General features: G+C 31.3%; 1 protein-coding gene across 2 annotated transcripts; it reads left to right on the top strand.

Annotated features, from left to right (window-relative positions):
• The first annotated feature begins 8,684 nt into the window (after positions 1-8,684).
• On the top strand, positions 8,685-13,600 carry LOC109338069 (adenylyl-sulfate kinase 3-like). Of its 2 annotated transcripts, XM_019575200.1 has the most exons (7): positions 8,772-8,872; positions 9,352-9,544; positions 10,752-10,901; positions 11,375-11,493; positions 11,776-11,860; positions 13,271-13,317; positions 13,411-13,599. In XM_019575200.1, exons 2-7 carry the CDS (start codon positions 9,406-9,408, stop codon positions 13,507-13,509), a joined length of 639 nt encoding a protein of 212 aa, XP_019430745.1. In that variant the 5' UTR covers positions 8,772-8,872; positions 9,352-9,405; the 3' UTR covers positions 13,510-13,599. The 2 variants fall into 2 exon arrangements, with proteins under 2 accessions (XP_019430746.1, XP_019430745.1); XM_019575201.1 differs by lacking the exon at positions 9,352-9,544 and having other exon boundaries at positions 8,685-8,872; positions 13,411-13,600.
• Positions 13,601-13,952: the final 352 nt, after the last annotated feature.

The raw sequence follows: 13,952 nt of genomic DNA, 5'->3' as shown, positions 1-13,952 counted from the left end.
GTAAACTTATCTGAGTATAAGTCTGTTCCTTTGCAGAATGTGTATGGAAACCAGTGTTAAGATTTGAGGAACACATTATAAGTGATAATGCACAAAGTTTTCATAACCCCAAATAAGTAAGATTATATTGAACTAACTGAACTTTCTCACCTGTTTATTTTAAGTGTACATAAATCTGACAAGTGCAACAAAATGTTTAAATTGATGAAACATTATCTCCAGAATATAATCATTTATACATATACATATATCCTTAAGACAAGGATAAAAGTCTATTTTTACAATTATCTGAAAATGAAAATTAATTTGTCTATGTTCAAGACTCATCTGTGTTCAATACATGTTTGTATTCATTAATTGCTTGTGTTCATTGAACTAGAATACTCTCACTAGCACATAGTTGTGACAAATCAACAAAGTTTAGAATTAAGAATTCAAGATGACAATAATATAAAAATGAAGAGCTGACCTATTTGAACCAAGATGAGTAAAAACCTCATCGACATATCTGAAGACTCTTTTGAATCATAAAGGCAAAAAGAAATTATGTAGAAAGTCAAAATAATTTCATATATGTCATTCGCACAACTAATCTTGATCTATTTTATGAGAAAGTCAAATATTTAAGGCTAGTTGATTTATTTGATGCTAACTTCGTTGGGGATAGAGTTACTAGAAAAAACACCTTTTGTGGATTTCCTTTTGTTGGATCAAACACAATATTTTGATAAATAAAAATGCAAAACACAATTACATTATCAATTGTTAAGGCTCAGTAGGTTGTTTTTGCCAGTCGTTGTTCATATCAACTATGAGTAAAATACCAAATAGAAGATTATTCTATTTTTTAGAATAATATTTCAACTTAGTGTGATAACTAGTGCTATTAGCTTGTCTAAAATCTGATTCAACACTCTAGAGCTAAGCCTAAAGATATTAAATATCATTTTATCAGAGACTATGAACATACACTACGCTGGATATCGTAATATACAACGGTCATTCAACAGTGCAATTTTGAACGACGTTGTTGAAAACGATGCGAAAAACATCAACAACGCATAATAAATCAAACATTGTCAATGTGTGTAACTTCCACAACACATTCTTGACACAATACTATTGAACATCAGTAACGTCAGCGTTGACTTGAATGAGTTATGTTTAACAATGTATTTGATAGAAAGCGATGTTAATGTTAATAAATTTCACAGCGCATAAATAAGAAAGCGTTGTTGAAGATTACATAGTAATAACGTTTTCCTAATTATGCGTTGTTGATTTTATACGACTTTTTAAGTGTTAGAGATATTAATGATTGAGTAGTTATGCGTCTCTCGTTTGTTGAAATATTAATGGTTGAGTGGTTATGTGTCTCTTCGTTTGTTGAAATATTAATGGTTGAATAATTATGCGTCTCTTTGTTTCTTGAAATATTAATGATTGTTCATCTATAAATATCGTGGTTCACTTCATGTTCTATTTCATAAGTAAGAGTATGTGTTTTTGTAGGAGTATGTTCATGAAGATAGACAAAAAGAGAGCAATACATTAGAGAGGCAAAAAGAGAAAAAAAGTGTTAAAAATGTTAAAGTTGTGTTTTTGTTTCAGAATCATGTCAAGAAGGTCTTTAACATCTTTTCATTTGGCAAAAGGACCTAGATTTCATAAGGAAAGTGGTTGTTATTTAGTTCATAAGATTTCATAAGATTTGCGTGAGATGAAGATTTAATGTGCAGATTATTTAGTTTATTCATCTACCAAATCAATCAGTTCATTGATTTCCATCATTGAAATCTTGTCAATGAGGTCTTTAACATATTTTGATTTTAAAAAATGACCCTAATTTCAAAAAGAAAGTGATTGTTATACAAGATTTGTGTGTAATGAAAAATTAATTAATCTACAAATCATTAAGTTCATTGATTAATTTGCAATTCATGGAGTTCATTGATTAATCTGCAAATCATTTAGTTCACTAGTTTGTTTCATTCGATTCATTGTAATTTACTAAATCATGTAGTTCATTATATTATCATCTACCAAATCATTTAGTTCATTATAATGTATTTGGTCTCTCTGAATGAACAATGTACAATTATTTTGGATGTTAATTTCTATTTTTTTGTTATTTATTTGAATGATTATTTTCTTTAATACTTTTATTGTTCCATATTAATAAACAAATTAAAAAAACTTAATAAACAAAAAACAATTTAATAAAACTTAATGTTATATAATTTTGCAGTTTTATATTAATAAACACAATTATATAGTAATCTACTTCATTGCAACTTTATGTTAATTAACGTATATTCATGTTGTATATATTTTTACTCGTTATGTAAAATGTTAATTTAACAGCGCATAATTACGAATACGCTGTTAATTTGGAAAATGCGTTCAATTTAACAACGCATAATTACGATAACATTGTCACTTAGATTCTATTCAACAGTGCATAGTTGAGATATCACTGTCAATTAAATTATATTCAACAACACATAGTTGAGATAGCGCTGTCAATTATATTATATTCAATCGTGCACCATCTAGGCAGCGTTGTTGATGTGTTCATGAAAATGAGTAGTAAACAGCTAGATACACAATAACAACGCAATCCTTAATATGCGCTATTGAAGAGAATAATTCAACAATGCTAACGTTAATATGCGATGTTGAAGAAGTCAATACAACATCGCAACCATTAATATGCACTGCTAAATGGCTACTACAGTTTAAATATCTAAAACATGAATCAGTTTCCTCTACGCTCTCAAACTTAATCGAAAAGAAATCCTCGTACTCTCAGCAAACCCTCATGCTCTCATAAACCCTCGTACTCTCATAAACCCTCGTACTCTCATAAACCCTCATACTCTTAGAACCCTCATATTGATGAATACGTTGGCATCAATGAAGTCCAAGATGTTTATTAAACATGAATGACGTAAATTATGTTTTCTTAACTTTTCACTTTTGCATGGCGGTGTGTTATAATTAACTAATATTTGAGTTATATATTAGGTACTTGTATGAAAATTTTGTTTCGATAAATAAGAAAAAGGGGATGTTCAAATCCTTACACCTTACCGCTTTTGTGTCGAGTGATAAAAATAATATTGGGGAACAGAAAGATCAAATTACAGATACTCTCCTCCTTCATAAAGAAGCTGCAGATTTATTTCTGACACCTTTTAATACCGGGTGAGCATTTTTTAATTGTCTTTTATATTTCTTTCTTTATTATGATTGTTGTGCTTAACATTTCCTAACCATGTACATATATTTTGTTAGGCAACATTGGCTTTTGGTTGCCATCAATCAAGTCAATGAAGAAATATAATACTTTGACTCATTGGCACATGGTGATCCGAACAAGTACATCACTATGAAAGAATTGTTTTCTAGGTAAGTGGACTACTCGTTTAAACTTTTAATTACACTTTCACTTTCCTAGTTGTTTAGTAATTAAGTACATTTTTTATTGTTTAGTGTTGTAATCGTCCTAGAAACAAGTTACCACAACACAAAATCAAGTGGACTCATATGAAGGTATTGACACAAATTATCTCAAACAATTATATTGTAATGTATTCATATTTCAACTAAGATTATATTTATATGTTTACTTCATTTTAATTGTAGACCCCTTGCCAAACAAACCAGATAGATTGTGTGGCTATTACGTGTTGAAATTCATGAATGAGATCATTTAGCAATGGCCAACTAATGAAATCAAGTTTGTTGGCAAATCATATACAGATGACCAAGTCAACCAGATTAGAGAACAATGGTCAAAGTTTGTACTTAGTTTTGTTGGCAAATCATAGGTATAATAGATTAATTTTGCACAGATTGTAGCTTATGGAATTCAATTAATGTTCAATATAATGTATATGATTTGATGTATGTAATAAATGTTTATGTAAAAATTACAGTGAAATTAATGTTCAATATATAAATTCAGTTGAAATTCAGTTGTATTCATATAATTGTGATTCTGTATGCATTCATTTTGTTGTCCTGTTTTGTTTCTGTATGCATTCAGGTTATTTTTTGTTGTGTGCTTAACTAGGTAGAACTAGGAATATTGGTCTTCAACAACATTTTTTTATGAATGCGCTATTGTTATACATATACAACATCATGTTTTTAACAATGCACTGTTTATTACGTTTGATTTAACAGCGCATTCATAAAAAAACGCTGTTGAATGCTTATCTCTCATTCATTTTCTTTTAGCTATACAACAGCGCATTCGATAAGAAGCATTATCGATATGAGAAACAAAACTATTTCCTCTGCATTTAATCGCTTAACACAATGCTTAATCAATTAACGCAATGCTTAGTCGATTTCTTAATCGATTAACGAGTTCTCATTTCTTAGATTGTTTGAATGTTATTTATTGCTATTATTAATTGTTATATATATTTAATTAATTGTAATTAATCAAATGTCATAATGTAACTACCAATTTGAATTTCATTAAAAAATAATGAATTAGTAGAAAAATTATTATATCTTCCATAGCATTTCCTTCTGGTTACGCTGTGGAACACTTACCTTTTTTATATTTGAATGGGGAGTTCTTTCACATCGCTAGTTTTAGGAGGCGTTGTTGATTAGGTATATTGACATCACCATCTTCATTATGTGATGTTGAATATACTATCACACCCTAAAAAGTTAAAATGTTCCCACATTCTCACACATTCAGCAATCTCAACACTCATTTACTCAGCAGCAAAACTCGTTTACTCTCAAAATCGACCTCGAAAATCATTCAACCTCATCATCATTTACTCATTCAACACCGAAAATCATTCACTCATTCAACACAAAAATCATTCAACACCGATTTCGAAAATTCTTCAGTCGTTTAACTTCAAAATCATCATTCACACATTCAATACCGAATTGAAAGTTAGTTTTCCTTATAATTATTTATTTTTTTAATTACATTATATTTAGCTTGTATTGAGTTATAAATATTTTCCGTATAAATGAGTTAAAGTGATTTCACTCATTAAGCTTGTATTGAGTTGAAGTTTCTGAGTTCCGACCATTACATTATGAGTTAGGGTTCCCCATTTTTAATCACATAATAATATATTTTCTCTACTTGGTGAGCTTAACTCCAAGCTTTATGGATTTATGCTCATTATATTTTTTTTAATAGAAAATGGATCGAAAATGGATGAGTGTTAATCGATTGACGAAGGAGTATGAAGAAGAAGTGAAATCATTTGTTAGGTTTGAAATTGAGAATGTGAAAACCCTAATAGAATTGTATGTCCTTGCTAAGATGTTGTTACTCAAACCGAATTACTCCAAATGAGTTAATGTATGTCACAATATTGACCAAAGCTACACATGTTGGTCAAGACATGGTGAGAAGAGAGACATTATGGATTGTGATGATGAGATGCATATGAAAGACAACTACGAAAATGCATATGAAGACGATCATTTCGAGGAAATGGCAAATGTTGTCGAAGAGGATCTTCAGGATTGTCCTGAGATGTTTCAGAGGTTGATAAGTGATGCTGAGAAACCATTATATGATGGTTGTACTAAATTCACAAGATTGACATCGGTGTCAAAGTTGTATAAGTTGAAATCTATTAATGGATGAACTGATAAGAGTTTCACCGACTTGCTTGCACTTATGAAGGATATGTTGCTGGAAGATAATGTGCTCCCTTCTCGAACCTATGATGCAAAACAAATGTTACGCTCCATAGTCATGGACTACACTAGGATACATGCTTGTGAAAATGTTTGCCTCTTATTTTTAATGAGTATGCTTCATTAAAGTTTTGTCCTAAATATAATGCATCACGATATAAGAAGGAAGACTTAATTCCCAAAAAGGTTGTATGATATTTTCCCATCAAAGCAAGATTCAAACATATGTTTAGCAATACCAAAGATGCAAAGAAGTTGACATGACATGATGAAAAAAGGATTAAAGATGACAAACTTCGACATCCTTCAGATTCTCCTCAATGGAGAAAAATTGATCACGACTATCCTAGTTTTGGTCAAGAATCAAGAAATCTATACCTTGCATTGTCAACATATAGAATTAACCCATATAGTGTTCAAAGTTGCTCCCACAGTACATGACTAGTTATGTTGGTGATATACAACTTACCTCCTTCTCTATGCATGAAGCGCAAATATGTGATGTTATTTATGTTAATTTCTGGACCTAAACAACCAGGAAATGACATAGACATATATTTGGCTCCATTAATTGAAGACTTGAAGCAAATGCAGGAGACATGCATAAAATGTATATGATGTGTATATGGAAGAAAGCTTCAACTTGAGGGTTTTGTTATTCGACACCATCAGTGATTTCCCTGCCTATGGTAATCTGTCTGAATATAATACAAAATGACATTTACATGTCCTGTATGTGAAGACAATACTCATTCAATAAAATTGACTTTATTGTTCGACGCCATCGTTGTTTTTTTATTGATTAAGGTAGGAATTTTAAAAGACCATGGACCACAAGATGGGAAGCCCATTGCAGACGAAAATAAAAGTCTGGGAATAGCGATGAGGCAATGATAACCCAATGATGGGGAGAGGCACAAAATTTAGAGGGGAATGACGCTAGTTGTTGACATGGAATTTGAGATTTCATTTTCTGAAATTTTTCTCTATGTTTCTGTAAGGGATTATGAGGGTCTATTTATAATTGAAAATATGAGCTTTAGGATAGGGACTATTTTGTGGATATGCTAATGCTGATAGGATTTGATATATTTTAAAGATGTTGATAAAATTTAATATATTTTAAAAATGTTGATATGATCTTACATATTATCAAGATGCTAATGGGATTTGGGGATAAGTTCACTCCAAAATTTAAGATTAACATTGCTTAGATTTCAAGACCAAAGGCCAATAAGCATTTTGTTAATTGGTACAAGTTTCATATAAGACGTGGAGCAATGATAAAAAAACATAAATTGCCGGGTGTATAATTAAACGAATTTGATAGTATTTAAAACTCGATTCATTATTTAACTCAATAAATTTATATCATAAAATAAACGAGCTAAAAAATGAACTCATTAAATAATGACTCAAATTTGAGCCAAACACAGTTCAATTTGTTAGATTCATATAACTTGGGTCTATATATACATAATATGTATGCATATTTTTTTTTACAAATATTTATAATAATAATAATTATTATTATTATATATATACATACATATATGAATATAATATATTATACATTTTAGAATTATTTTTTTATATAAATCAATTTGAATGTTTATATATCTTTGCAAGTATGTTTGTAGAGAGCAATCTTTTGTCTTAAAAGTGTGTAATTTTATATATCACTTTATTTGTTTAGTCAAAAAAATATTTTATTATTAAATTTTAAACTTAAATATATATTTTTCAACTAATCAGAATAAATGTCATATAGAATAACATACTCTTTTGGGTCAACATATGTTGACCAGTACATGATACATACACACATACGTGAATATCACCATTCTTCATTCGAGCTGATGAAGAACATAAATTGAGCTCATTAATTTGTTCAAAAGTTGGTAAAATCTAATTGATCTTATCTTATATTGAAAAATAGTCTAAATTAAATTCAACTTAAACCGATACTTAATAGATTGAGTTAAACCAAACTATAGTGTGTGTGGAAGGAATGAAAATAATAGGAAATATAAAAAAGTAGTTGTTTATACACTCAAACTAGCAAGTTACCCGTGCATTTGCACGACACGATATTTTTTGCCGTATGATTAAGAACACATATTACATGTGCATTTATGATTAAGAATATGTATGTTGTTCGTGCATTCGCATGATTAAAACCATATATGTTACCAGTGCATTCATATTGTTAAAAATTATTAATTATATATAAAATCATACGGTCAAACTATACGGTTTAACTATTTAAATCGGATAAACTTAATATATGTCATCTACTGGTTTAACATCTTACTCGACTTTCTCAATATTGTTTTTTACACATACATAACATGATATAGTTAGTAGTATCCTATTAATCAAAAAAATCATCAATAAATTTATAATCTCATTATTATTTGATTCTAAAATAAGATTAATATAAAAATAAATATTATTTTAACTCTAAAAAAAGCTACAAACAATATGTTATGATTCATATTATTATTATTATTATTTTAATATTGCTATATTAACATTATATTTTAATATTGTATAGGTAATCATATTCCTTTTATTTTTAAATAAATCACATGTCATGAGGGTTTGAGAGATTGACACATGTCATGAGGGCTTGAGAGATTGACACATGTCATGAAGGCTTGAGAGATTGACACATGTCATGAGGACTTGAGAGATTGACACATGTCATGAGGGTTCTTGAGAGATTGACACATGTCATTGAGAGATTGACACATGTCATGATGAACCTTTAGTTTTGATGAGAGGTTGACACATGTCATGAGCGCTTAAGAGATTGACATATGTCGTGAGGGAGTTTTTTTTATTAGATAGGTAATAGAAATTAATACTCAACTAAAACAGTTAGATCTTTCTTTCACATAAAATATTAATGTCACCGTCAGCTTTTGGGTCCTTCTGAGTGTACAAATGACACCTCTCGTGAGAAAATTAGGAATGAGTCCTCGAGTGTGTGTGTCCAGATTCACTAATTCATGCATTGATTTCCGCGAACCATATGCATTCCCTCTCTCTTCACATTTTTTCCTTATTTGGGGCATTCGCTATCTCTTCACATTCTTCCTTTGAGGGGCATTCACATTACATGACATATTAATGATCACACCCACTACCCTTTCTTTCAACTTATTCCTTCTTGGTACTCACTCTCATTTTCTTCCGTTTTTTCCTTTTCAAAGTTGCATCTTTGGTTAATGGGTTTTGCTTATATGTCTGATATCTGTGATTGTATTTTTTTTTCCTTTTTTGGTAAGGATATTTCTTACCTTCTTATGTAAGGAATTAATCCTCTTTTGGGGTGTATGGTTGTTCATGCCAGTGTTACTTTTGTGAATCGAACTCATAATCTTTTGATCATCCTAAGTATCTAGTCTGATTTTATACCTCTAGACCAACATCTTGTTAGTCCTTTCATACAAGAATGTTTTGATCAAATCATTTCTTTATTGATATAAACAAGTGGATGGATGAGATCATTGGTCCACTATCTGAAATTGGTACACTTACCTCTGCAGTAATGCTTGTCCGGATGAAGTACTATCGAAGTCACTTGCATTGTTGTATTACAATCATGCTCTTCTATTTTAAGATGCTCTCTTTTATGTTTTGATCTTGCAGTACTTCATAAAATGCAATTGACAGCTTAATATCTACTATACAAAGAGAAGACAAATGGAATTGTTTGCAATGTCAACTCTGAGCAATTCAACAAATATATTTTGGCATGAATGTCAAGTAGGAAAGCCTGCCAGGCAGAAGCTACTTAACCAAAAGGGTTGTGTTGTTTGGATTACGGGACTCAGCGGATCAGGTTCATATTCTTAGCGTGACTGGCTTGTTGCTTGAATTCTTTTTGGCAGCGGATCTGGATATTATTATTTTTTGTCATGGGAAATATTATGTTCTTGCTGTTTGTGATGGTTATGCTTTTCATCATGTTCTCCCTGTATTTAAGTTCCCCTTTAACTTGACTTGATCAGCAGGTAACTAAGTAGTGTTTGTCAAATGTCATTGTAATTGATCAAACATGTTTCCATGTCTGTTTTCTATTTTTTATATTGAAAAGCATGAAGTAACAAATATAAATACTCTTAGTTTCTACATCTATTGTATTTAAGCAGATGGTGAGTTTTCATAACTATTGCTGATTTAAATAAACTCTGCTATTATTCACAAATAAAGGTCCTTTACTCTAGATGATTATTTATTAGTTCAACCAGAAGGGCCGATAAAATCTAATCTTAGTATTAGGTTAATACTGGAAATTTACATGAGTACAAACAACAAAAACTGTAAAGCTTTTTCCTACTAGGTGGGGTTGGATACATGGGTCGAACAATGTCATTGTGTTCCATCCATAAACTGTAAGTACAGACAACATTATAAGTACAAGCAACATTGATGAGACTTTCGCCCCTGTTTTGACTGATAGGTTATTGTGGTTATACATTATTAGACAAGTTCAACATTACCCAAGCTACAGATATAGATGTAAACAGGATAAGAGAAACGGGAAAGATTTAAGGAAACCTGAAATACAAGTGCTTTAACTATTTTGATTATTGCAATCATCCTCTGCACTGATTGAAATGACTTCAGTGCGCAGATAGTGTAATGCCTATGTATGTACCTATTGTCTATTTTCCATTCGTTTTCTGTGTTCATTTAACTCATCCTCTATTTTTATAAAGAGAAAGGTGGTCATAGGGTTCAAACTCTTCCCAAGATTTTGCAATTACACATTTCATTTCACATCACAGTTAAGAAATCCTTCATTCTATGTTTTTATTTTCTGAGTCACTCATGGGCTAAAGGAATGCAAGATAACAGTAACTAGTGCAGTCTTCAAAAAGCCCTTGAGTGAGTGCATGGGTAATGTGGTTGCAATGTACAAGACATGATTTATGATAGAACATTATGTCATCGTTCGATACATGTAGCTGACCCCACCTAGTGGGACTAAGGCTTGACTACTGTTGTTGCAACATGCTGTATTGAATTTCCTCAAACTGTTTCAGGAAAAAGCACATTGGCGTGTTCACTAAGCAGAGAATTGCACTCAAAGGGAAAGTTATCTTACATCCTTGATGGAGATAACCTTCGACATGGACTAAACAAGGATCTTGATTTTGAACCTGAAGACCGTACTGAAAACATTCGCAGAACCGGTAAGCTTGTTCCTGTAAACAAATTCTTCAAGGATATGGCGTAACAAGACTTGATAATCAGTTTTACCATGTTAATTATTTAGTGATGTCAGACTTATCAGCAGTCTATCTGGCATGATAAATATCAGATTTCGTCCTCTTCTACTAATCCTTAGAGCAGACCTATTAGTAGTTGTCTATATATTTTTATTTTTATCTTTTATGAAATGGAAACTGTATAGTTGCATAAAAAAGGATAGAATTTCTTTTTTGAAGTACTGTTTTTTGTTGTTGCTTTTTCAGTCCACTGCTTTTCATATGTAGAAATATAGAAGCAATTTCTATTGGGTCAGATATTAACCAAGTCCAAAGCTGGAATTTTTGTGAAACTGTGATGGTTACAAGCTACATTAACCTGACCTGCATATATGATTGAAATAGTGATTGTATGTAATCTGACATTGTTTTACTGATTTGCAAATTCTTTAATTCAGGGGAAGTGGCAAAACTCTTTGCTGATGCAGGTCTAATATGTGTTGCTAGTCTGATATCTCCTTATAGGAGAGATCGGGACACTTGTCGTGCCATGTTGCCTGATGCAAATTTTATTGAGGCAAGGCTTCGTAAGGCATTTCTCATAATTTGTATTAGATATATAGAACCATTCATGTGCTTAAGCTTTTAGGAGAAATGATTTATGACATGACATTAAAGCCAAATGTCGGCTACCTGCAAATGTCAATCCCTTCAAACTTCACGCTCCAGACAGCCAATTTCGGGCATTAGGGCAGTCATCCCTCCTTGAGCTAGCTTTGGAAGTGGAGTTAGGCTTGGTTATTTAAATAATTTGTATGACTTGTTCTGGAGACATTTGATAGAAGAATTATAATTACAGGTCTTCATGAACATGCCTCTAGAATTGTGTGAGGCACGAGATCCGAAAGGCCTCTATAAACTTGCTCGTGCTGGAAAAATCAAAGGTATGCTTTTTAATGTATTTTACCTGCAAAAGCTTCTCCCCACCCCTCTAAAATAAGGAAAGCAGAATTGAGACATAATAAGAATTGAATAAAATGAAGTCCAGAATGAAGTTGTTTACATTTTGTTCACTAGGGCTGAATGCAATACAATAATTTATCCAAAGGGGAAAATTTATTTTTTGTTCTCATGTATTAGTTTTTTTATTTATGATTTGTGTGATTACATTCTATAGGGAAGCATTTAAACCAGTGCTTTTGTTGCACACTAAAATTAGTTTGGTTCATAAATCTGTGGTTGAATCTTTTAGGTTAAGCGTGTTTGACTGCTGACTGAAGTATGATTTAGCAAGGGTAGTGTAGCTTGCCAGCTTTTATGATTTCCCTTTTTTGTTAAAAAAACGTATTTTTGAAGATTTAGCTATTTGTTCCATATTTAATTATTTTGATAAGGACATGAGTCAATTGCTGGACAGAGATGAACATTAGAATGCTTTTATCGCTTTTATCTGAACTTGGATATTTCTTGATATGATGAAGCTATTTTATGAAGTGTGGAGAATTTTGGCCTTCATAATCAAAACAACTTAAAGTAAATGGTTTTGCACATTCTTAGTCATGAGTCATATGAGGTGGTGTTCTATTAGTCGCTTTGGTAGTTAACAAATTGATATGGACATGAGGTCCAAAGATGGTAGTGGTATGTTGATAATAAGCTGTTTGTCATAGTGTTCATTTTTATAGCGAAGGTCTTGATACTGACAACAAATTAGAGATGATGAATAGGACAATTAATGTGTCTGGTTGTGATTCTTGTGAAATGTAGCTATGACTTTTAACAAATAAAGTGGAAAAACAGCAACTCCTTGATCTGTGACTGTAAGCCTAAATTGATATTTGCTCCTGCAACTATAGCTTGTTAATGCCTGGGTGGCTGGGTCAAACCTCAGAAGGCATAAACTCTTTAGGGACTGTTTGTGATTTGAGTTTTAGAGGGGAAAGAACAGAAATAGGAGGCTTTGGAGCCATCTCGCTACTGTCTTTCATGACTCTCAAGTCTTCCATTTCCGTTTATTCCTCTAAAAATCAACTCGCAAACAGACCCTCAGTAGTTTATCCTGGCCTCAATTTGCACTAATTGAAATAAAATAACTTTCACAATCAACTGCTGATGCCACAAATGTGACTAAAAATTTCAAGTCCTAATAAAATATTGTTCAGAATTCAGGGGTGTGCATCTTAGCTTGAATATTAAGAATTCTTTCTAGATTAGTCTTCATGTACCTCTTTGACACTTTTGCATTTGTAAAACATTTGCTTAGTACCACTTCTTAAATTTTAATTGCTGAAACTATTTTCTTCTTTTGTATTCTTCCATGTAGCCTTTCTGATCTAAATGTTAAATTGCATTAGGTTTTACCGGCATCGATGATCCTTACGAACCACCCATAAACTGTGAGGTATGTTTTCATGGAGCTACTAAAATTGTTTACATATACCTTTTCCTGTGTCTATTAGATGTATGTTTTTTAACATTATCCTCTGGTTACCAGATAGAACTAAAACAGGAGTATGGAGTTTGTCCTACACCCACTTTGATGGCTGGGAACGTAGTTACTTACTTGGAAGAGAAAGGGTTTCTTGAATGTTAGGGGTATGACGGATTTGATTTAGTTGTATCAATTAGTTGATAATATTATCATATATTTGTACCACTGTTCTCCAATTGCGTGAAGACTTATATATAAAGGTAACCAATAAAATATTGACTATATATTAAAATTTAATTCTAATTAAAATTTGGTCCTAAATTATAACAAAAAAAAAAACATAAATGTATTAGTTTCTATATATCACTTGTTAGATACCTCTTACATAAGTTTTTCTCTCTAAGTTGAAATCTTGGGAAATGAAGTGGGAGACAGTGGTATGTGGATAAGTGGGCTCATAAAATTCACCAACTATAAGAAAATATTTTTTGATTGGATAAATATTTTTCTTAGACATTTCATTCTATACATTGATCTAAGATAAGTTAAGGGTAATTTTCAATGTATGACATGATTGTTTCCTTAGCGAAATACTAATCTTTATG

Source organism: Lupinus angustifolius, unplaced genomic scaffold (genome assembly GCF_001865875.1).
Source record: "Lupinus angustifolius cultivar Tanjil unplaced genomic scaffold, LupAngTanjil_v1.0 Scaffold_17_60, whole genome shotgun sequence".
Lineage (NCBI taxonomy): Eukaryota > Viridiplantae > Streptophyta > Magnoliopsida > Fabales > Fabaceae > Lupinus > Lupinus angustifolius.
Note: the sequence above shows the minus strand (reverse complement) of the source record. Positions and strands in the feature narration are given on the sequence as shown.

Bases quoted from the DNA above. Each gene is read 5' to 3' on its own strand.
- LOC109338069 (XM_019575200.1), top strand. From the start codon at position 9,406: ATGGAATTGTTTGCAATGTCAACTCTGAGCAATTCAACAAATATATTT. The intron at 11,494-11,775 runs GCAAGGCTTCGT...TTATAATTACAG, and splicing joins CTGATGCAAATTTTATTGAG to GTCTTCATGAACATGCCTCT. The intron at 13,318-13,410 runs GTATGTTTTCAT...TCTGGTTACCAG, and splicing joins AACCACCCATAAACTGTGAG to ATAGAACTAAAACAGGAGTA.